The sequence below is a fragment of the Megalobrama amblycephala genome, linkage group LG21 (assembly GCF_018812025.1).
Source record: "Megalobrama amblycephala isolate DHTTF-2021 linkage group LG21, ASM1881202v1, whole genome shotgun sequence".
NCBI classification, from domain to species: domain Eukaryota; kingdom Metazoa; phylum Chordata; class Actinopteri; order Cypriniformes; family Xenocyprididae; genus Megalobrama; species Megalobrama amblycephala.
The window spans coordinates 9,019,918-9,047,845 of NC_063064.1; the positions used below are offsets into that span (position 1 = coordinate 9,019,918).

The 27,928-nt window shown below is 37.8% G+C and overlaps 1 protein-coding gene across 4 annotated transcripts; it reads right to left on the reverse strand.

Annotated features, from left to right (window-relative positions):
* On the reverse strand, positions 1-27,928 carry rbms1a (RNA binding motif, single stranded interacting protein 1a). Of its 4 annotated transcripts, none has more exons than XM_048172093.1 (14): positions 27,605-27,928; positions 21,782-21,963; positions 13,703-13,761; positions 12,503-12,594; positions 9,623-9,780; positions 9,425-9,504; positions 9,200-9,306; positions 8,894-8,940; positions 7,045-7,132; positions 6,899-6,949; positions 6,504-6,614; positions 6,310-6,390; positions 5,654-5,735; positions 1-2,280 (listed from the first exon to the last, which is right to left on the reverse strand). In XM_048172093.1, exons 1-13 carry the CDS (start codon positions 27,656-27,658, stop codon positions 5,658-5,660), a joined length of 1,188 nt encoding a protein of 395 aa, XP_048028050.1. In that variant the 5' UTR covers positions 27,659-27,928; the 3' UTR covers positions 1-2,280; positions 5,654-5,657. The 4 variants fall into 4 exon arrangements, with proteins under 4 accessions (XP_048028050.1, XP_048028049.1, XP_048028048.1 ...); XM_048172092.1 differs by having other exon boundaries at positions 6,504-6,620; XM_048172091.1 differs by having other exon boundaries at positions 9,191-9,306.

Below are 27,928 nucleotides of genomic sequence, written 5' to 3' on the forward strand. Positions count from 1 at the left end.
CAAGTTTGAGCTCTTTTAATTCAAAAATTCTTCTTTTCACAACAGAAAAAAACTTAGAAATAAAAACAAATGAAAAAGTCTGGACGTGCAAGTGGCAGGTGTTCAATAAAACAATTTAAAAATTAATAATTTCAACAACAGTCCGGTATTTATACACAGCGTGAATGATTGCTGTTCCGTACGTTTACTTTGACAGCTAAAATAAAGACACTATCTGTCCAATCAAACTACGATGTGCTGCTTTTTGACACACTAGTCACCGTGATAATATTTAACTTTGGTTCTTCAGATTAGGCCTCTAAACATGGAGAGGCTACAGCAAAGTGAAACAATTCCAGAGAAGGTAGTTTACATGGATTTTTGTAAAAAAAAAAAAAAAAAAAAAAAAAAAATGCAGGAAAAATTACACAAGCCTCTCTTTTTTTTTTATCAGGAAGAAAATGGACAAAAAAGAACAAAGAAATTCTCCACACAATCAAGCTCAAAACATCACAATGCAATGTAAAAAAAAAAAAAAAAAAACATCAACAGAAAGACATACGGATACAAAACATAGATGTTTCTTTAAAGAGGAGGACAAATAGACGCATTAAAGATGAAGTTCTGCATGACACCAGCTCCCGAGCTGGCGCTTTTACATCTGATTGGACAGGATAGACCTGCAGCCCGACCAATCAGACAACAGATACAACTCTGAGGTAGATCAAAGGCCAAGCTGACCTGGACATCTAAACACACAATCACACACAGACACACAGAAATCTGCTTAACTAACTGTATGACAGACAGATGAAAGGCTTGTTTACAACCATGCTATGAACCTGTGATCAAGTCTTCCCTCCATCCAACTGCTTAGAGATGTTCATGTGTCCACACCTACGAAAACTAGATTAAAGCTGAGAGCCAAGAATGACAAAAAAGACACAAACTACCATTCAGTTTGTCCAAAACCTATTGCAGTAGTCCATACTATTGTGTTCAATAGTAGGCAGAAAGGGTCTTTGGTGGAAAGTGTCATAGTTGCCTTGAAGTTACCAGTTTTTTTAAATCATTTATTTATTATCTTTTAATTACATTATTCAGAAATTCATTCATTTGCAAAATTGTTCTATCATACGTTTATAATCTGTTTTGCCACAAATGTAGGTTTCGTTCAATTTATTCAATACCATTACTGATATTTCAGGGATTTTGAGAGAGCTAAAAATACTTTTTTCTTTTATCGACTTGCGAAACTAGTATTTGGTTACGTTTTTATATTTCTTGCTTTCTACCTAAAAAACATTGCACTTCTGCCTTTTTTTCTGAGCATCAAAAAAATCCTGATGTGTTGTGTTAAAAACTGAAATAAATAAAACAAATGGCACTGAAAATAAAATCGCAATCATCCCGTGAACAGATGGAAAAATGTCAGCTTTCCCAAATCCACAATATCCCTTTTATTAGCCCCACCCACATACCTCAGCTAGCTTAAACCCACCCACTAATGCCCCTCCTCCCGCAAAACCCCACCCACCCTCGTCTCAACATCCACTTCTACATCTACCGAAAGACTTTACACATGAATTCAATGGAAAGAAGACTCATCGACAACAGACACGCAATCTCTGAAGCAAAACGTTGTATGATTCAGAGCAACTTTAAAAAAGGAAACAGGAAAGCCATTGCTTTGAGAGACAGGAGAAAGGACCAATAGCCAGCAAGCATTGCATCAGTCATTCTAAACCCCACCCACCTTATTTAAAAGGTAAATATTCAAACTACTAAAAAGGCAAAGAGTGGAAGACCAAAAAGCAAACAGAAACCTCTTCATTTCGACTGCAATCACAAATTTTTTTCTTTCGTCTGTTTGAGAAACAGTCCGTAAAAACATAATAAAAACCATATTTAAAAAAACATCATGCATCAAAGGTGTCATCACCATCATAATCACTCACTGTTTCACAGACATGGTCTGCGTTAAAAGTTCTTGGTAAAAAATAAGCATTTGTCATCTTCTCCTTCCTCTTTCTAGCAAAATAAAACTCTGCTCCCCTTTGTTGTCCATAGTTGATGTAATATTGCCTCATCTTGATGTATTGGAGAAAATGTTTGCACAAGAGTTTTCTGAGGTTTCTTGTTGATTTCTTTTAGTAGATGATTAAATCATGGACAAATTTTCTGGAACCCGTGCATGAGCGTCACTTCCTCTCTGATGTCACTTCCTCTGAGAGAAAGCAAACATTGTTACCGTAGCAACACTCAGCAGACTGTGTCTGGCTGTGACCTCAGATGGTTAACCTGAAACAAAAAACAACACTAGTCAAATACTGAACACTATGAAAAATGTAAGCGCTGTTCCGGCAGTATATTAATGTTGATTCAAAATCAATTTTAGGATTCAATTCAATTGAATAGCTCAAGGGTAGGCAAGTTCGGTCCTAGAGAGCCACTGTCCTGCTGAGTTTAGCTCCAACCTTAATCAAACACACCTGAACAAGCTAATCAAGCTCTTCAGGATTACTAAGGCTAAAGGCAGCTGAAGGTTTTTTTCAGGGTTGGAGCTAAACTCTGCAGGACAGCAGCTCTCTAGGACCGAACTTGCCTACCCCTGGAATAGCTCATTCAAAAATAAAAAAATATTCCTTCAGTGGAACACAAAAAGTTATTTTGTAGAACGTCCTGGAGAGTTAAAGGATTAGTTCACTTTCAAATAAAAAAAATCACCCCAAGCGGATTACCGGCCAAGTAATTTGCCATGTCGGTTCCGTAAGTTGAAATAGGGAAGGCGTAGGACGTACAGCGTAAGCTTTTTGAAAAATACGGAAGGCGGTCTAGGCTGAAGCTACATATTTTACTTCATAACTTGTTAAATATGGGTTTTTTTTTGTTTGTTTTTTTTTTACACATATGCATCGCTTCGCTTCGGAAGGCCTTTATTAACCCTCCGGAGTCGTGTGGAGTACGTTTAATGATGGATGGATATGGATGGAGACACTTTCTTCAGCTCATACTTGTTTGGTAACGCTTACTGCCATTATAAAGCTCGGATGCATCAGGATATTTATGGTAACACTTTACAATAAGGTTCATTAGTTAAATATTAGTTAAAGGTGCAATATGTAATATTTTTGCAGTTAAATATCCAAAAACCACTAGGCCAGTGTTATATATTTTGTTCACTTGAGTACTTACAATATCTCAAATGTTTCCTTGGTTAAAATTGCAATTTTAACCAAGGCTCCGGGACGTGTGAGGAGTCACCTGTCAATTGCTTCATACCCGCGTTACCCTCGGTTTCCGGTTTTATTTTGTAGAAACCATGGAAACACCAAAGACGCTATTAATATAATACACATTTTAATAGACAAGGGAACAACTGTTTTGGTATATTTATAGACAGAAAACTAATTGTTGTTATATAGCTCAACACGTTTAGACTTATTGATAAAATCTAATTTTCTTGTTACCATGCTTTACCATGCCTCAGAGAAAAACACTATTTTGTCAAATAGCTAACATAGCATAATCAGATGCAGCTTTATTTTTAGTAACAGTAATACAGCATTTTCTCCATCATACAATACGTTTTAAAATTAATTGCATGCCATTTATCAACACAAGACATCCAGTATTTAATATGATATTCTAAAATCAATCTATCTTACTGCAGTGTGCAAAAAGTGTCTCACATCAGCCGCCGAGCGAATGCACAGAGTAACGTTATATAATCATTTTCAACACACTCAAATGTATCGAATATGATAAACAGAGCTGTGTTACCTCAATACTCATGACCAGGAAAAGCGGAAGCAGCGCCGGCGACTGTGGCATAATAAAAGTTCAGCCTCGTTCAGCTCCTTCAACACTCCATGAACATGATTTGTTCCCGAGTCCTATCCCTATTCTTTTGCACCGTCCGTTGAGGTGAAAACCACAAGTCCCAAGATTCCGCGCTCAAACTTGGCGTCATCAAGCTACGCCTTTGTTTTGAATAGGCCTCTAGCGACCTCTAGCGGCCAGAATTATTACATGCTGCAACTTTAATGTGTTAAAGGGTTAGTTCACCCAAAAATTAAAATTCTTTTATGCTCCGATGCTTCCTGAAGCAGTATTTTGAAATCGGCCATCACTATATAAGTCGTTATTTTGTTTTTTTTGGCGCAACAAAAATATTCTCGTCGCTTTATAATATTAATATTGAGACCACTGTACTCACATGAACTGATTTAAATATGTTTTTAGTACCTTTATGGACCTTGAGAGAGGAAGTGTCATTGCTGGCTATGAGGCCCCACTGAGTCATTGGATTTCACTAAAATATCTTAATTTGTGTTCCGAAGATTAACGAAGATCTTACAGGTGTGGAACGGCATGAGAGTAAGTAATAAATGACAGAATTTTCATTTTTGGTGAACTAACCCTTTAACTAACATGAACTAACCATGAGCAATACATTTGTTATTGTATTTAATACTCTTTGTTAATGTTAGTTAATGAAAATAAAGTTGTTCATTGTTTGTTCATGTTAGTTCACAGTGCATTAACAAGATTTTAATAACATACTAGTAAATGTTGATATTAACATGAACAAAGATTAATAAATGCTGTATAAGTGCAGTTCATTATTAGTTCATGTTAACTAATGTAGTTAACTAATGTTAACTAATGAACCTAATTGTAAAGTGTTACTATATTTATTAATATTTCTCCAACTGTCTTCGTCAGAAAGGAAAGTCATATACACCTACAATAGGATGGCTTGAGGGTGAGTAAAGCTTGCGCTTATTTTCATTTGAAAGTGAACTAATCCTTTAATGTGGACATAGTCTCAGCCTCAGACGTCACACCCATGGTTCCAGAAATGGATATGGAACACAAAACTGGAAACACTTCAGCTGATTGGTTGAATTCTACAGGATTTGCGGCATTCTTTAACGGTCTGCTAGAAGCAAAGCTGTTGTGACATCAAACCCCCTCATGGAAGATAAAAGCCGTCATGTTTACAACCATGACAATGAGTGCTTATCATGATCAACTACACGAAGTATGTGAAGTATTTGAAGTTCTCGGCATAGACTTCTTTAAAATATGTCCAGGAGTTTTACACACCATAGTGACATTGTCTTTACATTTTCACGCCCCTAAACATGACACTGAACAAAACAAACTGTGATTGATTGATTGCTTTACATATCAGTCAGGCGTCCTCTTGGGCGGTCATTGGCCAATGAAAGCTGCTATGGGATTCAGACCTTCTGCCATCAGTCTGAAGGCCTGGCTACACGAAGACTAATGTGGACAGGGCTGTCAAACTCCAAAAATGCCAAAAAGTACCATAAAAGTAGTACATAAAACTTGTGTGCTGTATTCCTAGTCTTCTGAAGCCACAAAATGGCTTTGTCTGAAATTTAAACTGCTGTATTTCTAAAATCTCATTCAAATGTGGAACGTATCGAACAAGTTTTTACATCAATGGGACTACTTTTATACTTCTTTTTTTGTCATTTTCAGAGCTCAACATTTCCCATTTACTTTCAATGTATGGGAAAGAGCACTGTCAACATTCTACAGCTTCTCCTTTTGTGTTCACAACAGAAAGGAAGTTATATGGGTTTGACAGAACATGGGGGGTGAGAGAACACCACTGAATAAAAAGATGATAATCGAATACCTTTTTATTGCTTGTTGGGTTGGAAAGTGTACGATGAAGGATCCGAAGAGGACACATCTTGTGGCTGTACACCACCTTCCTGCTGAAAAAACAACAACAGGAATTTCAATATTTATTTTGTGTAATTTTCCAATAAAATATCTAAATATCCTTAAAACAAACTAAATTTACTTTAACTGTGCGAGTTGTTTCCAGAGAATACTTCTTAAAAGTCTTTCTTAATTTTTTTATAATATCATATAGTATAATATTGACAATGATAACATTGTTAATATTGATAATAATAAGAAATGTTTCCTGAGGAGCAAATCAGCATATTAGAATGATTTTTCTGAAGGATCATGTGACTCTAAAGACTGGAGTAATGATGCTTAAAATTCAGCTTTGCCATGAAAGGAATAAATAAAAATTTTAAAATTACATTATAATAGAAAACTGTAATAATATTTCACAATATTATTGTTTTACTGTATTTTTGATCAAATAAATGCATCCTTGGCAAGCACAAGAGACTTTCAAAAGCACAAAAAAAAAAAAAAAAAAAAAAAAAAACTTACCAACCTCAACATTTTGAATGGTACTGTAAATAACAATTATATAAATGACAATTATAATTGCGGTATAATTGTCATTGATAACCTGAGTGTGGGACTGACCTCAGGAGGGATGGCAGCAGGCTGAATATGGGCGTACTGAGGGATGTAAGCTCCTGGCATTGCTGTGTTGGCAGGAATAAACTGCAGGGGAGCAGAATTATGTGGCTTTATTAAAAACACAGGTGTTAATATTACTTATTAATTAGCATATACGCTTGTGCCATATTAGTGCAATCTGTGTGATAGGATCATACGGTTGCAGTGCCGCCCAGAGAGAGATGGCCCATCTGCTGGGTGAGGGGAGCCAACATAGCGGACGGCTGCAGTGACATGGGATGCTCCATAGAGGGCGACAGAACAGCTCCCTGAGTCAAAAAACAGAGAGTACAACAATCATATTTGGCAATTGCAGAGAAAGAGCATGAAATCCAGCTTTAACTATAAACATACATCCGCACTAAATAACAGAGAAATTCTGCCCACAATTGGGCAAAAACAGGAAATTCTGTGTGAACACACACATCTTTCAGACTTGTGTGTAAGCAGTATTGTTTATGAGTCATCTCCTGTTTGAAAGGAGAGGTGAATAATTGCAGAGATATAAAGAGATTAAAAAAAAAGAGAGAGAGAGAGAATATTTTGGACTTACTGGGTGTTGCATGATGTAAGGCTGATGTGGCATCCATGAAGGATTCTGTACCTGGAGACACAAACGCAGATGTTAGCAAGAAAGCAGGTGCTAGTCAGAAACACTCACATCAACACAACGTGACCGACCGTGAAGTTGAGGAGTACCTGGTATGTAGAGATGGGAGAGATGTATGGAGACACTCCTGGCTGAGCCATTAACCGGTTCCCCATAGCATAAGGAGCAGCATAGTACCTTTAAAAACACATTATAATAAGGAGGATACAATGTTTCTGAGGGTCTATACAACATTTACGCATCATTTGAACTATTTAATGACAATTACACAACGTACATCTGAGAAAAACATCAGAGCGTTGTGGGCTTGTGGGGTTGGTGTTTTAACTCCATGGCTATTACATAGCGAGTAACAGGTTAAAAAGCTATATAAGGTTTTTACAATTTACTTTTAAAAAGTAAGTAATATAATTTCCTAAAAGAACAAACCATTACAATTTAATGAAATATGTTTTAAGAGATACTGGACTCTGGCATGAGGAACATAGCGGTGGATCTTCATTTGATAAAAAGAACTTGACTCTGGAATGTTCTAGTCCGCATTGTGTATATATGTGATCTGATTCCGGGGATTGTTGAAACATGCAACGTTTACCCACAGTAGGGTTAATTTCATTCAGTATGTTGTTCGTACACCGATCCCATTCATTTTGAGGGAAAGGCAATTCTAGAATGCATGGCTCAATGGAAAATTAACTGGAAATGGTGGAGTCATCAAGAGAAATGTAATAAGTACTCTTAATTTTCATTCAACACTTAAGAGAATCTATTAAAATAGTTATGTATAATTAAAAATGAACCATTTTTCCCAATATTTGTGTATTTTTATGTATATTAATTAGAGTGTAGTTCCATTAGCTTAGCAACATGCTAATGTCAAACTGGAATCAATTGCATTTTAGGGGCCATTTACACTACTATTTTCGACTAAAAACTGGAAACTTTTTATGCCTTTTGGCCATTCATTTACATGACAACAGTGTTTTGGGGGGTTTGCGAGTTTGTGAAACAATAAAAATGCAATTTATGAAAACTGTGACGTTATGTGTATGCATATTACGCAGTTCTGCCAATTTAGTGATTTTGTCACAAGATTTAGTGACTTTCCCAGTTTTAGCTACTTTCAATTGAAAGTAATTGGCAACACTGGTATTATGTGTTCAGTTTATAGGCGCATTTTTTTTTCTTTACAAAGTGACCTCGCCAACTACTGGCCTGGCATGGATAATGCAGCTTTTTAGTCTGTGTATCTGTGTGAATGGGGATTGTTTTGATAATGTTCTTGTCTCTACACGAAAAATGCACTTTTCTGTTTTTAGTACATTGTTGTCATGTAAACGTACCCTAAGTCTCTAGTGTGCTTCACATGAGCTAATGTAGAGTTTTAAATCACATGGTTTCAGTTTAGTCAGGATGCTGCCTTTGTTGGGAGCTAACTATGTAGGCAGCACATGTTCATTTCCATTTTGAATGTAGTATGGTCACATGACCTGGTCTTTGTGTTTCAGAGCTTTAGGTGAATAGTACAGAGACCCGCACATGACATGCTGGGGACAAATAATAAAGTGGCCACAATTAAGAATTAATTCCTATGACTTTTTTAATTTGATCCTTTTAGTTAAAGCATAGCATGGTTTTAATTTTGTCAAACCATGGCCACGACTGAACTAAAACAAGGGAATTAATTAGTACAACATGGCTAAGATTTAACTAAAACAAGGGTATGAATCAGTACAATGTAGCCATAATTTAACTTAAAATAAGGGACCGAATCAGTACAACTAAAACAAAACAACTAAATTAAAACAAGGGAATAAATTAATAAGTCATAGCAACAATTTTTTTCCTGGGCTCCGTAAAATAGCATAGAAAATAAACATTATAAATATGGCACTGAAAATAAATGAGCGACTGAAGACACGTTCAAGCTGTTCTTACCCATTCTGAAGGGCGGTATTGGGGTCATAGGTCAAGGTCATTCCACTCTAAAGAGAGTAAAATAAAAATTGGTTTTGATCACAGCTGGTTTCATACACATCATAAATGCAGTTTCCCCATAAAATTGACAGTTAAAATGTGTCAATAATTACATTTAATTATAGTGCAATATTTGGAAACCAAACAAAGGATGACGTATGTCATGTAAGAATGGCTCATTACTCTTCAAGGCACAAATACACACCCATTCACCTGCTGTTGGCACCACACATATACACAATTGTGAACAGGACTTACTAGTCTCACCTCGGCGTCCCGTGTCCAGGTTCGTCCGTTGGGGACATATTTAGCCTGACTTTGTCTCTTCTTCTGCCCGCCGTCAGCAAACTTACACAGCAAAGGCTCTGATGCTCCTGTAACACACACACGCTTCATTTACACTACTGAAGACAGAGACTAAATAGCTTATAGTCTGTTGCCTTCATATAAACTATATATAAAAAACACAAGAATATTGTGCCGAATACTCACCCAGCATCCCAGAGGAGGACTTTATGAACTTCCCGTTGAAGTGAGAGATCACGGCATCGCACTTCTCTGTAGACTCCATCCTTTAAATAGAGCGGAATAAAGAGAAAATTTCACAAAACATTCACATGCGTGAGACCAGTGTAAATGTGTCCCAATTTCACAAGTGAACACACACATAAAATCAGTAGTCTCACTGACCTGGCAAAGCCCACTCCCCGGCTCACTCCATTAGTGTCGCGGAGGATTCGGGTGGACACGACCTGTCCAAAGGGTTTGAGGAGGTTCTCGAGCTCCTGCTCATCCATAGACACGGGCAGGTTGGACAGGTACAGGTTAGTTGGGTCCTGCTCCTGTTGCTGTATTCAGAAAACATAAAACACACAACACAATGTTACACACAAAATTAGCCATCCTTCATATGTCTATTCAGCTGATATAATAACCACTGTGAGGCCTGAGTGAGTCTAAGGACCTTTATCATGTACTTCAACATTTGTTGTTATATGATTTTTCTGTTAGCTCATAAACCTACTGCTACGCGATTAGCCTGTTAGCTTAGCACACTGTTAATCGATTATCCTGCTAGCTTAGCATACTACTTTTAATGTATTTAAATTATACATCATATATCACATTATATAAAAAAAAAATTATAATTAGTCAAATTAAGCATTTGTCATGTTTTTTCAATTAGCCTGCTAGCTTAGCATACGATAATGGATTAGCCTGCTATAGCTTATCATATGGTTAAAATCGCCATGAAATCAAAATGGCCAATTCTTATTTACTCAATGTTGCAGTGCTTTGTTATAAATGATTTTATCCATGCACATCATAATTTGTTTTTTTATTCATGTGCTCTCATAATTTTAATAAAAAAATGTTAACTTCCCCTCCCCCTCGAAACAACATCTGTTCTCTTCATGACATATGTCTCAGCGGAGGGTGGGGCTAAATATCCTCCACAAATGATTGCAAACTGGCATTCAGATCTGCCTCCATTTAGTTAGCAACGCCCAGCTTTCTACGATCCAATCAATTCCTGAAGGACGAAATCAAATCCTGCCCTACATTTTCCAGAAGCCGTTTCGCTCGAATATACATCACAATAGAGACGAAAACTGTCGCAACTTCCATTTCATGCTGACTTTAAATAGTTGGCCTGCAAGATTAACATACTGCTAACTGATTAGCCTGCTAGCTTAGCTATCTGTGCCAGATTGATTTGGTGCCTTAAAAATGAAAAAATTATAGAAAATCACTTTGCGGTCTATACAGTATATTCTTAACCATGACAATACGTTAATGTATTCAAATTACATCACATATCATTACAGAAACTACAAATCATCAAATGAAACATTTGTCATTCTATTTTTTTTTTTTTCAGTTAGCTTCTAAGCTTACTGCTATGCGATTAACAAGCTAGCATAGAAAATTGATTAGCCTGCTAGGTTAACTATTTATGTTTAATTAATTTGGTGTCTTAAATATAAAAAAGTATTTTGTCTTAATTATTTAAATTAAGTCACATGTCACATATTACCAAAATTAAAGGTCAAATTAAACAATTGTCATTCTAAGTTCTACAACCTTAGTTAAGTTTTTTTTAATGACTGCTTAAAATACTGCAGACTAATTTTCCTGCTGGCTTAGCATACTGCGAGATGACTAGCCTGTTAGCTTAGCATACTGTTAACTGATTAGCCTACTTGCCAAACTATCCATGTTTGATTAATTTGGTGCCTTAAGAAATTAAAAACGATAGAAAATCACTTTGCGTTTAGTCATAATCATGACAAAATGTTAATGTATTTAAATTACACCACATATTACATTATATGACTGAAACTAATAGTCAAATTAATCATTTGTTAAACATTCTACATATTTTTTTCAGTTAGCTTAAAAAGCTAACCTTGCTTATTGCCAGGGTATTAGCCTGTTAGCGTAGAATACTGTGGACTGATTAGCATGTTATCTTAGCTATACATGTCTGATTAACTTGACACCTTAAACATTTTAAAGTGATAGATAGTCTTAATCCTGACAATGTTAATGTTTTACATATTACCGAATCTAGAAATGGTCAAACTAAACATTTGTCATTCTATGTTTTTTTTGTTTTTGTTTTTTTTACAGTTAGCTTACAAGCTAACCTTTAGATAGTGTGAGGCAACGAGCATGCTAGCTTAGCTACCACTACCGCGCAAGGATAAGCGGAAATGCTATTAAGATTATGTAAAAGATATTGTTATAATTTAGTTGTTCATCCTACAGTTCAAATAATAAGGAAGCAGGTTGTCTGAATAAGTTCAGAACCAGCATATCTCAGTACACTTGATTGAGAAGATATCATGACTCATTGCAATTATATTCTTCTTTTATAACTAAGCTACATAATCTATTCATTCATTTTTCCATTTGTATAGAATCACATATCCAGTGACTCAAGGGTGAAACCCTCATCTGGTTTATCCTCTCTGTCTATGCTGTGATGTGGTGCATAAGTACTTTGTGAAGCCACAATACAATTCTTCTGTACTTGCCTCTCAGCTAACAAGGACACACGATACGCTACAAGCTGGATTTCAATCTAATTGGCTGAAGGCAGAATCTCAGCTCGCTATTCTAGATGCCTCAGCAGAAATGAGGGCGGGCCAGGATAAGACGTCAACATTCCTCAACATGTATGCGTCAAACATGTTTACACGGTACACACATACACACACTCGCATAACGGGGAAGTGGAAGAGTAATATGCTGACAGTGGGGAGGAAGAGGAAAAAGAGGGCAGATTAAAAATTGAAGATGCAGGCAGAAACGCTCAGCAGAACCTGGTGGAAGGTCACTGCAGGATTGTTACACACACACTCTGTGGCACAAAGATACACAGGAAATGTATGTGTGTGGCTGGACGAGAAAAGAAAGAGAGGAAACGAGGGAGAAATGCACATGAAAAGACACCAGAGGTTAAAATGTAATGTTTTAGATCGACATTTCCTGAATCGTCCTCATAGACAGGTCATGAACTAGTTACTTAGGAAAAGGAAGTGATGTCAAAAATAGATGACTCACCTTGGCCATTTGAGCCTGAACTCCACTGGTCTTTAGTGCTGTGACGGCTTTTTGCGCGGACACCGGACTGTCAAAATCCACAAACCCATATCCTATGAAGAAGACACAATGCATTAACAAATAGCTTGACCAAACACACGTCTTTAAATGACAACTCTGATTTATTTTGACGTCAAACCAATCACGTGACCAAGGTCGCAATGTGTACACGTTTTTTAAAATGATCAGTTAGTGATGGTATCAGATGATAATACCAAAGTAAAAGTACAGACATACACAATGGTACTAAATGAATACCATATTCACGTACCATGGTATTTACAGTACCGTTCAAAATTATGTGGTCAGTAATATTTTTATATTAGAAAGAATTTGCATTAAAGTGATCAAAAGTGACAGTAAAGACATGTTACAAAATAATTATATTTCAAATAAATGCTGTTCTTTTGAACTTTATATTCATCAATGTATCCTGAAAAAAATGTATCAAGGTTTCCACAAAGATATTAAGCATCACAACTGTTTTACAACATTGATAATAATAAGAAATGTTTCTTTAGCACCAAATCAGCATATTAGAATGATTTCTGAAGGATCATGTGACACTGAAGACTTGGAGTAATAATGAAGAAAATTTAGCTTTTCCATCACAGGAATAAACTTGTATTTTAAAAGATATTAAAATAGAAAACAGTTAATTTAGATTGTAATATTATTATTTCACAATATTACTATTTTACTGTATTTTTGATCAAATAAATGCAGCCATTGGTGAGCATAGAAACACTTCTTTCAAAAACATTTTAAAAATCTCACTGACCCCAAACTTTAAAACGGTAATGAACAGTAAAGAAAACGCACGTGTAACAGTATAATGGATCTGTGCGTCAAGGTTTTAAAGTGACAGCAGCCTAATATACCTACTGCCAAAATATGAGATTACATTAAAAATATCTATATGGCAGTTTTTCTCCATGGTATCAATGTCACAATTGTGGCCAGTGAAAATGCTGAGAGGCTAGGTAACTTTGGAAAACCACTAGCCACAGTGGCTGGTGAGCAAAATAGTTAAGGTCAAGCCCTGTATGTAATTTATGTATTATTGTGCCATATAATATATTATATTGAATGATATGAGAGTGTTCATTTTGGTCCCGGGTTACACATGTATACAAGTAAGAATAAAATTACATGACAAACCTTTGCATTTGTTTGTAGTCTTGTCAAGAATGGCTTTGGTGGACACGATTTTACCATATCTGCTTACAGAAAGAGAGAAAGAAAGAAAGACAATGAAAGAAGAAGTTAAACACGGGCTCAGCTCATGAGTCAGTCAATGTGTCAAATGACACAACAGCACAGGAATTCATGACCTGCAGGACATGAAACACAAGATCTACCATAATCCATGAGCTGAGAAAAAATAACACCACCCAAAAGAGCTCTCAATGTCTGCTTGACACGCATTTAATTCAGAAACAAAGAGTCACTTGTGACAGAATCATCCACGGACACTTGATGCCGACAGCCCAGATGCTTTAGAGTCACTGTGTGATAGACGAGGATTGAGCTGCTTTCATGGAAACCTGTTATTACAGCGCACAAATCACCACAGTTCAAAGGAAACGCTTGTCTCAGCGCACATGTATGCGTGTGTGAAAAGGAACTTGCCATTAATGGTGCAGTGAACAAGGGATAAACACTGGAGTAAGTGAATGGTAAAGTAGCGCTCTGCTTTCTGCATGGCATTGTCTTTACATAATTCAAACAGTAGTATGCTACAAAGTTGACCTCATCATGTATATGTAATTCTCCAAGTGGCGTCCAGCATTTTATATTTGCTAACAAATTTTGAATAAAATGTTTTTTGGAAGTCTGATTAAATAATAAAGACTTAAAGTGACAGTTCACCCAAAAATGTTGGTAGAATGTAGGTAACCAAACAGTTGACTGTAGCCATTGACTTCCTAGTAGGAAAAAAAAATTAATATGGATGTAAATGGCTACCGTCAATTGTTTGGTAATCAACATTCTTCAAAATAACTTCTTTTGTGTTCAACAGAAAAAAGAAACTCAAGGTTTGGAACAACTTAAGGGCGAGTAAATAATGATAAAATTTAAACTTTTGGGTGAACTATCCCTATAAATAAAAATAGTTAATTTGGTTTATTTGTCACACTGGAAATTGAATGAAGCATTGGATTGTGGGATACTATATCTAGTGCAGTTTATATTTTTCAAATGTATTAGGTCATAAGAGCATTCAAAGCATACAAGACATTCACATACTAGTATGCACAGTACACACATTTCCAATTGCATGCTAATAGTATGCTAATACAGCCAATGTGTTTCTTTCTTATTTTGGATTCTGACACTTTTTAAATTGGAAAGGACAACGAGACAGAGAGAACATGGGATTTTGACAAAATATAGGAATCAAACCTAAATCTCCCAGACAAGCACCAAAGCACAAAGTCGCAACCATTCAAAAGTTTGGGGTCAGTAACAGTTTAATGTTTTTGAAAGAAGTCTCACCAAGGCTGCACTTATTTGATCAAAAATACAATTAAACAGTAATTTTGTGAAATATTATTACAATGTAAAATAACTGGTTTTCTCTTTGAATATATTTTCATTGCAATTAAATTCCTGTGATGCAAAGCTGAATTTTCAGCATCATAATGCCAGTCTTGGTGTCACATGATCCTTCGGAAAGCATTCTAATACACAGCAAAATCCCAATCTCCAACTCTGCTTAGAGTACATATGGTCCCTCTCTAAATAGTGTTAAAGTAACACTGAAGTAGAGTTAAAGTCAGTTGTAGTTTTTGTTTCTATCTTTTCTTCAGTGATTCTTGTTAACAGCAGGTGTTCATCACTAATGCTCCATCATCGCCTAATTAATTGCTTAATTATCTCCTTAACTTTAACTCTGCTTCAGTGTTACTTTAACACTATTTAGAGAGGGACCATATGTACTCTAAGCAGAGTTGATTTAATTTTGCTATGTATGCTGATTTGCTGCTCAGGAAACATTTCTTATTATCATCAATGCTGAAAATAAATATGTGGAAACCATAATACACTTTTTCAGGATTCTTTGATCAATAGAAAGTTCAAATGAACAGCATTTATTTGAAATAGAAATCTTTTGTAAAATTATAAATGTTTTGGATTTCATATTTGATCAATTGAATGTGTCCTTGCTGAATAAAAGTATTAATTTCTTGAAAAAAAAAAGAAAAAAAAAATCATACTGACCCCAAACATTTGAACGGTAGTGTACGCATGCTATACAACAGCTTCGATATGACTGCATAAAAATAAATTCACATTTCTGCTAGCTTAGATTTATTGATGTCTCTCTCACGGAGGCTGTGCAGGAAAGAGCCGTGACAGTAGTGCTGACTAGGAAAGGGCTGTTTTTCATTCACCTTCACTGAGGGTTCCTTTTCCAAAGCTGAAATTTAAATACAGTCATATATTTATAAACCATCTTCCTGTGCCATTAAAACTCTGGCTTAGACGAATAAATATTTATTCAGTGACGTTTAGCAGAGCTGCAAAGCAAACACTAAACAGCATTTTGGGGCGCGTCCTGGGCCGTGTCACAAGGGAGGAAAAAGCGAAGCCAATCACATTTCACACACAGATCACAAGACTCCACGCGCCAGAGGACCGCATGACCTTGGCCTTGACCCATGCGCTCCAGCGGGGAGGCCCCATTTCCTGCCCCCACCGGCAGAATTCCGTCAGCAGCTCCCAGCGCGACGCTGTTTTTCTGCCTGATGCGGATCAAGGCAAATCAATCCGCGGCTCTGCCCTGAACGGTCACTCTCTGTGATTAAAACTGCTCTGGAAAGCGAGGTTACAATGTCACTGCAATACCTCAAAGCTGAACTGACACATTCCTCATGGTTTTAACCAAAATGCGATCATAAGCATGAAGTCGATGGTGTTGCGTATACTTATAATGTACATATGACCTCAGCTTCACTTTTAACTAGGATACTAGCCAAGAGGATTATGGGTCCCCCATCTGACTCTTTACAATCAATTTGAAGGATTACCATGGTGATGACAGGTCTCCCGGGGGCAGCGAGGGGTAAATTAACCCACAGAGGGAATGCTTGAACGGAATACATGTGGGATCAGGACGCTTCTGCACAAACAAGCACTCCGATATCACTGATATAAACACGCACGAATAATGTTTGTATGAAAGTCGACATGATGACGGGAGAGGGGGTCATTAATAAAGTTACCAAATATTCCATTGTATTCAGCAAGATGAAATTAGTAACAGCAGTAACAGCAATATTTTAGGGAACTTGCGACTTTTCCTTCTCCAGTAACTGCTGAATCATGGCTGCTGGTCAGATGCTGCAGGAAGAACGGCTGTTATGAACCAGTGAATCACAAACAAACACTCATTGGTGTGTGTGTGTTATGAGCTTCAGAGGGTGATGCGCGAAGAACTTGTGTAGAATAACTAGAGGAGAAAGCCCTGATATGAATAGCCAACACTTGAAGTTAAAAATATCTCATTACTCATTACACACAAATACAGTTTAATTCTTTTAAAATGCCAATGCTAAAATTAAATACTGAAATGCTTAAAATAAATACTAAATAAAGTTGACATGAAATGAAAACCCTATCTATAAAGTTTATAAAGACAGATCTACTGTGAGCTACGAGGTTGTTGGTTGATTGTATATACTTTTGTTGAAGACCATCATCCTGCATTATTTTATTATTATTATTTTTTAAATAATCATGTTCAACAAAAGAATTCTTGGTGAAAAACTACATTTCCCAGTGAAATCTCTTTAGTGGCCACCCACTTTAACAAAGACTTTTTAAAAATCCCTTTGGGACAAATGAGCGGGAAAAATAGTTCCAGAACCAAGACTGCTGAAAAAGTGGATGGTATTTTTTTTACTTTATTTACTTTTTACTTCCCCCTCCAAAATTCTCCATTCTGGTAATTAACATACACTTTTCATGATCCAATCAATTCCTGGTGGATAAAAAAATCAAGTCCCACGCTACAGTTTTTTATCATTGAACATCCCGTTTCACTCTGAAATACATCAGCTTTTACAGAAGAAAAATGGCTGCATATGTCATTTTAGGTTGACTTTAAAGAGGACCTATTATGCCCCATTTTACAAGATGTAAAATAAGTCTCTGATGTCCCGGAGTGTGTATGTGAAGTTTTAGCTCAAAATACCCCACAGATAATTTTTTATAGCATGTTAAAATTGCTGTTTCAGTGTGTGCCCTTTAAATGCAAATGAGCTGCTGCGTTCGGCCTAAGAGGGCGGAGCTTCAAGAGCTGATTCTCCGGTGTCAGGAGTCAGTCAGGACCTCTATGGTCAGGACGCACTATAATGTCAGAAACTGCGAATCTATGCTGCATGGTGTTAGAACATGCAAGTTTAGTTCAATTATAGTTATAACTTATATTTAGGGATGTCCAGATCCGATCACGTGATCGGAAATCGGGCCCGATCACGTGGGTTCAGACCAGTGGCGAGGCTACAGAAGGGCCAGGGCGGCACTGGCCCACCCAGATTGATAGCTGGCCCACCCAATCAAAGGTGCCAGAATATTTCGTTTTATTTTCAGACACTACTTTGGTCTGGAAATAGTCATCTTTTGTGAATGCCTATACATAATTTGAAACATTTATTATTAAAAACTTTGCGACAGCAGCTGGCGTTTCTTGCTTGAGCCGACTAAAAACACAGTGAGAAACACCATGAGATAGGAGAGACTCGGACATTGCAGTACTGAACGGTCCATGCATGTGGATTTGGATAAAAGAGTTAATCGATTTGATGCCGTGCCCGAACGCCGTTTATTCATTCACAGTGGCATATAGCGGATGGGCATGCATGGCTATTCAATTATTTTTCTTATTATCATGCTACTTTTATTATTAAATTAATATTGCAATTAATTTGCCCCGCGATATCATAGCGCATCACCACATAGGCTAACTGACGTGCTGCGAGTACAATAAAATATTAGTTAGATAGCTTACTCCTCATTTAAAGAACAACTTGTTTAACACGAAATACTTCTCGATTCATGAAAAATACTTTTTTTCTCACTATATGGGCCACAAGAGAAATATTAAGAAAATAAATTAGATTAATCTCTCAATGTCTCAAAGAGAATATGCGCCGTTATTGCAGCGTCGGATGCCAAAAGCTCAGTCAGTTTTTACTTTCAATTTCTGTAGTGAATAATTGACTGGAGTTTGAGACTACTCCTTCACCCGCATAACTCTCACGCAAAGTTTGTGTGATATCAAACTGGCTCGCCTTCATGGTTTAAAATGGAAATATTTTCAATATTGCGACATGGTATTTTTCATTATCACCAGTTGCTCGCAAAATAATAGACACTGTTTCACATATTGTCCACGTCTCCCATGATAATAAAATTAAGTGAATTATTAAATGCGACAAAAAAAAAAAAAAAATAATAATAACCCCCCCCCCCCATATATATATATATATATATATATATATATATATATATATTAGACAAAAAAATAGAGGTCCACCCTATTTCGCCAAGGTCCACCCACTTGAAGATTTCTGGCCTCGCCACTGGTTCAGACTCGATCGGAATCGGACGTTACCTCCCGATCAGGACTCGGATATATATGTATTAGGGGTGCAACGGTTCTCAGTAAAAATCGAACCGTACGGTTCCTCACTTACGGTTAGGTACGCACTTGGTCCGCGGTCCATCTCGAATGACGACGCATCTATTGGTTAATATGGTTTGTTTAAAATAGCAACGTGGAAAACAGACAGAGTTAAAATAATATATGTTTCAGTCGATGGATGCGCAAAATGTTACAACAACGATAATCAGAAAGCGTGGACACTCTTTGTAAACTGTTAACTGCGAGTGCCGTATGCTCTAATGTCCAGTCATTTGCGCCGTCATCACCCGGGTGTTGATACAAGTGAGACCTGAACAGCACACGTTGCTGTCTGTGTTTAAACTAAACTCATTTAAGCCTTGCTGATTTAAACCTTCAAGAACAAGACGCGAAAGAGAACTCGCACGCGCTGTGAGAAGATTTGTGTGCACTCATCCGAAGCGCGCACACGCTTATTTCAGTCAGCGCGCAAATACTGACTTCTCTTTCAAGTCTTGCGCTTCAGCGGACAAATTCATATAAAAATGATGTCAACATGCCCGTCTTAGCGAGTATCCTAGTCAGTTCATAGTCAGTTATGTCTTAAGTTACGTATATTAGTCGAGAAAGACAGCGCATGTGTAACAGTATGGATCGTGCATGTCTTAAAGAGGAAAAAAACTTCCTGCTGCCTGTTTTTAATGTTAAATCAAACAACAAATAACAAAGAAATCACTCACTGCTCTTGACTGAATAGTTTTTGTAACTTCAATAATGATTAATCTTTATTTATTTTATACAGTAAAGATAATATGCAGTGATGTTTTATATTTGATTACTTTATCCATTTTCTGTACGTGAAAACGACTGTTAGATACCTGAAAGACCTGAAAAGCACTGTTCCTGGATCTGTTTTTTCGCTCTTCTTTATTCTTTTTCATGTATTATAGAAGTATCGGATCGGGACTCGGGATCAGTAGATACTCAAAATCAAATGACTCGGACTCGGACTCGAGGGCAAAAAAAACGTGATCGGGACATCCCTACTTATATTGTCTTCTTCTACTATATTAGTACAAGCCTGTTATACCGGACCCCGTCCGAATGATGGCCAAAACTTTACAGATGAGTTATGATGTTTATTGTACTTCACAAAGCATCTGTTTTCACTCTAGAAAATCACTGTAAGAGCTTAATAAAACACAGTGCAAGTGTGCATTAAAATATTATCCATAAACTCTCTCTCTTTCCCTTGCATTATCATCAACATACACAGCGAAGTACACAGAAACACTCGTTACAACTAACAGTAAAAAAATATATAAAGACCTTATAACTTTTCGGGTGGTGCTTAATAAGCTGGTAAACTTTATATCCCTAAATCAACTCCGATGAACTGTAATAAAGTGCTCTCACCTTCATTACTGCGGTATCCAGTATCACTCTGGAGGCTGTAAGCTGGATCATGAACAGTTTGTACTGATCTATCCGAGTAACACATTTTTAGCACAACCTCTGTTTTGTATTGTCCCTTTGAATTGACATTTGTTCACAACACGCAGACATAAATGAATTTCGGTAGAGTTGAGGGAGCATTTTCTTCGGAAACAAAATTAATCCACCTTATCTTCAGAGGCTCAGATTTCGGGAGTAAATGGAGAGAGCTATGTGGATTAATCCATCCAGCTACAGAACACCTAAAACGCTTGGGAGACATTCTCGTCAATGCAGCAATGGTGGACTGTGTACAACTCGCTGTGAACTCGCTCAGGGCGGTTCTATGTTAAGCGGCAGTGCCTGTCAACATTCGTGGGCGGGGCCTGTGGCTAATGTGACGTCACACTGCCAGGGATCTGGAAACGGCTTGTTCTGAGACACTGCTTATGATTTATGTGGATAAAAAAAAGGAGTGGTTGGATTTTTATCATTATAGGGTGGTTGTGTACACACACTGCCAACACACATTTATGTCCAAACACCATGCAAAAGTGAATTTTGCATAATAGGTCCCCTTTAATATAATTACATTTCTTATCAAGTTTTATATAAAATGCTTTTGGAAGTTAGTTGAAATAAGGAGTAAAGAAAGACATCCCGGTTAAATTTTTTGCAAATTTCCTTAAATGCAAAATGAAATCAGGCATTGCATTGTGGGATACAATGTCTAGCACAGTGTAACTGAGAAAAATCAAGTTCTGCGCTACATTTTTTTTGTTGTTGTTGTCGAATATACTATTAAACTTGGTAACACATCGTCTTATCCAAGCAAAATTGGTTGTGAACACTATTTCATGTTGGCTTGATGAGAATCATGTGACAGCAGGTTATGATATCACTGACATGAGTGAGATAGTTTTAACTGTTTATTAGTGATAGAGTCTTGAAAAAGCTGATTGTGGTGGATGTTTGCAGGGTAAACAGGGGCTCATGAGGGTTTATCCCATAACTTGACCTAGTTTTGACAATCTCACATATTCAAGCTGTTAACAGACACCAGTCCTGCTGTGCTGCAGAATCTCACACCAAGAGGAAAGCTGTATTTATTTGGTTGAACATACATCCGGGACAGTTACTGGTGATTTTGTCATGATATAACAGCAAATACTCACGGCTGGCAGAGTTTGACCAGGTCATGATCGGTGGTTCCTGGCGGTAACCCGCGGATGTAGAGGTTTGTTTTGCTGAGCTGCTCCCAGCCGGTCGTGCTGCTGCTGCTACTGCTGTTGTTGGTGCTGCTATTGGTGCTCGGGCTGGGCGGGGCCATTGGGAGGGTGGGCGGAGCAACAGGAGGCTGTCATGGGAGTCGAACAAAGATTTCATTGATTTGACAAATGGAAATGCGTAGAAGATGACATCACATAACTGAAACTTTTGGGGTAGAATCAAAAATAGCGCCTTTCCAAAACAAACCACGGTCAAACTTCTCTTTCTTCTACAGTACCAAACACTATACGAGTTTCATTAAAAAAAAAAAAAAGAAAAAAAGAAAAGGAAAATAACCACAATAATAGCACAGAAAGAAAATACCCTCATACCTCCCCTCAAACACACTGTGGTGACTTCATTCGTCATGATGATATCTTTAACTCTATCTGTAGTGAACTGGAGTTATTATTACACAGTCAACCATCGCCAGTGAGTCTGCCCACATACACAGCTCCCTACAGTCTAATTCCCATTAAAGCGAAAGCACAAACAGGCCTAGAGGCACAGTCAGCCCTTCAACTCTCATATCAGTCCAATCTACGCATTCTTCCAGAGCTGAATGTGTTGGGATTATTTCACTGGATGAAAGCCCATACAACTTTGGAGAAATTCCTAATGCGGCATCAATTCCTTTCAACGCTTGCCACATGGTTGTGTGCAATGATTAAAGGGATTGTTCATCCAAAAAAGAAAATTCTGGCATCTTTACGCACGCCTCATGTCGATCCAAACCCATATGGCTTACTTTCTTCAGTGGAACACAAAAGGAAATATTTTGAAGAATGTGCTAGCTGCTCTTTTCCATGCATTTAAAACGGACAGATGGGAAGCATTCAAGCTTCAAACAAGACGCAAAGGTATCGGTAAAGTGGACTTAAGCGCTACTTTCCAAGTTTACAGAGGTCATACGATAGCTTTGTTTGAGGAACATACCGAAATTTAAATTGTGAAATCTTAATCCCCGGGTATACTTCGGCCGTCCGCGTCCGTGCACCGTCCGCATGCCGCGTGCAGGCCAAATTTCGAGACCGCGCGGACAGTCCGCGTGCAACAGCGCATGCGCAAGCAGTATAGAAGAGTCCACTAGGTGGCAATACGCACAGTATTGAGCACAGTGTTCAGCCGTCAAAGAAGAGTGTGAAAAAACAACACGCTTGAAAAGAGAAAAACACGACAATGGACAGCGAACTTGACGAGCGTTTGTGTGAAGAGATTAGAAAGTAACCACATTTGTACAATTCATGTTTAAAGAGTACAAAGACGTGTTTAAGGGCGGCAAATTCATGGAGGGGGATAAGTAAAATATGGGAAAGGACGCACTTCTTTTCTTCTCCGATCATGCCCAGTGAATGTCACGTTAATGACACGAATCAGTGCTGCTCTCCGATGTCAGGTAGAGCATAGAAAAAAGCTGTACTGCGCATGTGACGAACGCGGTCATCCGCGCGCATCCGTGGTGTAGTATACTTTGAAAGACGCGCGGACGTGACTGCGCGCGTGACACGTCCGGGCGCGGAAAGTGAAGTATACCCGGGGCTTTAAGATATTACTTTCCCTGCGAATGAATCGTGTGATGTGATTCTTTTCTTAAACCAGTTCAAAGCAAACCCCGCCCCACAGCTGATTCTAAAGATTTTATTGGTCATATCAATTGACCCTTCGCCGGGAGTTTGATTGACAAGCGATCTAACCAATCATAACGCCAAATCCACAATTTTGTCCGACAAAGCAGTCAGGAGTTAAAAGATTAACCTCGTTCGACTTGAACTTGAAAAATGGTGTGTATTTACGTCTTTCCGCATTTGAAACAACATTCCTTCTCATGCTCATTCATGTTTATTTGATGCTATAAATTAACTAGTAAGGAAGAGATGATCGGTTTCACGAAGCCGCTTGAGCTCAGGCGCTACAGCAATCTGTCACGACACATTAAAGAGCCACAAAACGGTTTTTATTGTTCGAATTTCTTAAAAAATTACACAATTTGAAAGCTGGTACTTTGTTTAATATCATAAGTAACCCGCTCTGACTTGTCTGTCAATGTGTTGTCAGTGTCCTCTTTGCTCCATGATGTATTTTTCACCCTGTGTGGCGTGACAGCGCCATGGCTTGTCGGACAAAGCAACAGTAACTAAGGGTGGTGTGTCTTTGCGAAGGGTCAATTACAGTGCTGACTGCCTATATAACGCTGAAACAAATACTAACCTTAAACCGTAACCTTAATATAGCATGGGTAGCACATCCTGTAGATAGTATTACTGTTTGTTGTGATCGGATCCATCCATGATATTTCTAAGCGCTGTTTATTCTAAGCGCAATTTGCAGTTTTGTTGTCTGCTCTCGATCTCTTTAAAGGTGCCCTAGATTATGTTTTTAAAAGATGTAATATAAGTCTAAGGTGTCCCCTGAATGTGTCTGTGAAGTTTCAGATCAAAATACCCCATGGATTTTTTTTAATAAATTTTTTTAACTGCCTATTTTGGGGCATCATTATAAACGCGCCGATTTTATGCTGCGGCCCCTTTAAATCCCGTGCTCTCCACCCACGGAGCTCGCGCTTGCCTTAAACAGTGCCTTAACAAAGTTTACACAGCTAATATAACCCTCAAAATGGATCTTTACAAAGTGTTCGTCATGCATGCAACGGATTATGCGAGTATTGTATACTGTTATATTGTTTACTTCTGATTTTGAATGAGTTTGAATAGTGCTCCGTGGCTAACGGCTAATGCTACTCTGTTGGAGAGATTTATAAAGAATGAAGTTGTGTTTATGCATTATACAGACTGCAAGTGTTTAAAAATGAAAATAGCGATGGCTCTCTTGTCTCCGTGAATACAGTAATAACCGATGGTAACTTTAACCACATTTAACAGTACATTAGCAACATGCTAACGAAACATTTAGAAAGACAGTTTACAAATATCACTAAAAATATCATGTTATCAATGATCATGTCAGTTATTATTGCTCCATCTGCCATTTTTCGCTATTGTCCTTGCTTGCTTACCTAGTCTGATGATTTGGTTGTGCAGATCCAGACGTTAATACTGGCTGCCCTTGTCTAATGCCTTTTATAATGTTGGAAACGTGGGCTGGCATATGCAAATATTGGGGGCGTACACCCCGACTGTTACGTAACAGTCGGTGTTATGTTGAGATTCGCCTGTTCTTCGGAGGTCTTTTAAACAAATGAGATTTATATAAAAAGGAGGAAACAATGGAGTTTGAAACTCACTGTATGTCTTTTCCATGTACTGAACTTTTGTTATTTAACAATGCCAAGATAAATTCAATTTTTCATTCGAGGGCACCTTTAAAGCAGGATGGATTCTGATTGGCTGTCAATGTTTTTATCGTTCATCACCTGGAAAAAAATCATCCTGAAAGCAGTTCCAACAATATCGTTTCACTTTATCGTTATATTTGTGGTGTGGACTCTGCAATTCTTTTACATTTTGAATGATGTTTACAACTATATCTTTATTTTTATAGTTATAGCTATCGTCCTTGGTGTTGAATTTTCATTTTTGGTTGAACAATTTTTAAGATGTTTCCTAAAAAAACATTAAAAATGTAAAAATAATTTAGTGAGATATGTGAAAAGTATGCCTTTAATCACCTTTCAGTGCCTATTGTGTATTTGGCTGGGTATTGAGTTTGACTCAAGAGTCTCATTACAAAACCACAGTACCAAACTCACCACAGAGGCATGTTCATTCATACTGAGAGTTGCGATTTCTCCATAAATCTGCTTTAGCTGAGAAGAAGGAATGTTTTCCAGAGAAAGATCACATGATACAGGACTGCTCTGGGATACAGGATGTGTGGGCCTCTCGCCCACCCCGAGCAGCGGCCACCACAGCCCACATCACTGACTCACTTCCTGTTTCTTAGTCATTCATTAAAACGGCTCCATTTCTCTCAGCCGTCACAAAATGGCTGCCTGTTAAACATCAGCGGGTGACTGTTCACAGAACCAGATCACCACAAAAGTGACGGCAAAACCTCAAAACATCAGATGCGGTTAAAAAAAGACAGTGGCTCTTACACCACGCAAACTATCGTATATATTTATATATACATGTAAAACTGAAAATCTCAGTATGTGTATGCATACCTGACTGTATCTCTATTGGGTTAGTGGGAGTTCTCCATTTTTGACACACTGACCCATTTCCACATGAGCGACTCACACACTTGTGCGCTGAGGTGAAACTGGATGTGGCCCCATAAGCTTGTTAGCGCCTGTTAATTACTGAGGCAAGAGATCAAGCCACTTTTCCTTCCACAACAGCATGTAAATCACATGCTGAGAGACGGATGGATGATTTAGAGAAACATACAGCAAAAAAGAAAGGAAAGAACTTAAATGAGAAGTAAAATGAGAAAGTTAAACAGGACAGACAGATGGAGATCCTGTCCTAATTTTCTCTTCAATCTGTCAAATGACTGAAGGAGATGATCATTTTCGTACACTATCTTCCGTCTTTTCCCTTTCATGATTAAAATCTATTGATTTCAAGTGCTGTATAAAAAGTACTCAAAGGAACATGCCCAGTTTTATCAATAGGGAAAATAACAAAGTCATGGGAAGGGTAAATGAGACATAGAAAAAGCAACGGGAGAGGGATTGTGGTGGGGGGTCCACATTCAATATCCAAGCCATCTCTCATACGTCGACATGTCCCTTGGGTCCTGAGCTATGCGCTGTAGTCATCCTAGACCATATGGTTCCTATAAACTGTGAAATCCTGAAGCCCATTAACTTCTGCTGCCTCTATCGCAGCCATCACTCTCAGCTCCACCACATAAGCGCCTATGCAAATGAATTTGTAAATGTGAGATTTCATGTATGTGTGTGCGTATGAGTGACATCCATAAATTCTCACATTTACAGATTTGGAATGTATAGACAAGCAACGTTTAAATAGAATTCCGCAGGCCACACCCACTATTCGCCCCACCAATTGCTGGAAAACATTGTATTAACTCATGAATATTAATTAGGCAGAGATTCTTCAGAACACACCCAAGAATCTACTGACACAAGTTGCCATGGGAGACTTTCACCACATGCTTCTCTCATCCTCATCTCCCTTCACTCATTAACACTGCTAATGTTCTTCTTTTTAAAAAGACAGTAACATTATATTACACGATATCTTTAACAAAAGTAGTATGACAAGAGTGAAGAACATCTGATAAATGAAGTGAAAAGACTCTTCATTATGGTCTCATTTCTATTTCTAGACTCACCGTGACATCCCAAAGCAGGAAAAAGACACTTTCAGTTCTGTCAACAGAGTTTATAAATATTACACTGTGCAACTGTAACGTACGTCAAATGAAGTGCTGTTATGTAATACAGCGAATTAACATAAATGGATACTATTCATATATAAAAAAATGTGCCTTAAAAGCAATGGCCGCGTCTCAAAACACAGTGAGCTGCCTACTTAGACAGCGCTTTTTAAGCATTAAAGCATTTTTGTCCATCTTAATCCCGTTCCGAGTCCGCAAATGACAAAAACGCCGCACGCGCCCTAAAATGCTGTCTAGGTAGGTAGCTCACTAGATGTTGAAACACTGCCGCTGTACGTGTGCGCGCACGAGCAAGAGGAGTTAAATACATTCTGTCCCAGGTAAAGGATCTACTGACCCACTGTGAGTCCATCCTGTAGTCATCATCATCTTTACAAACTGCAATCCCATACTTTACCAACCTGCTTTCGATATGACGAAGTTCTCAGTGGATTGGCCGTATTTGCGAAGATCATCCTGTATTCCCCTGTGTTATGTGACCCAACGATGAATTAAAAAAAAATCTACTCTCAAAATCAGATGATATTAGGTTACAGTAGAGAACTGTAAATTTTCCACATCGCACACTTTAATGTTGGCTTCGGAGTTGAAGTGATAATCCGTGCTTGAGCAGATAAATATTTCTGCTGAATAAAAACCTCGCTCTTGATCGATGGTTTATTCCCACCTTGGCTCGTCCGACCAGTTTCGGTAAATCGCCTGGTTCATTGATCTCGGTTCTGTTG

Bases quoted from the DNA above. Each gene is read 5' to 3' on its own strand.
- rbms1a (XM_048172090.1), bottom strand. From the start codon at position 27,658: ATGATCTTCGCAAATACGGCCAATCCACTGAGAACTTCGTCATATCGA. The intron at 21,964-27,604 runs GTTGGTAAAGTA...CTCCCATGACAG, and splicing joins CTTCGTCATATCGAAAGCAG to CCTCCTGTTGCTCCGCCCAC. The intron at 12,595-13,702 runs GTTTGTCATGTA...TCTTCTTCATAG, and splicing joins GACTACAAACAAATGCAAAG to GATATGGGTTTGTGGATTTT.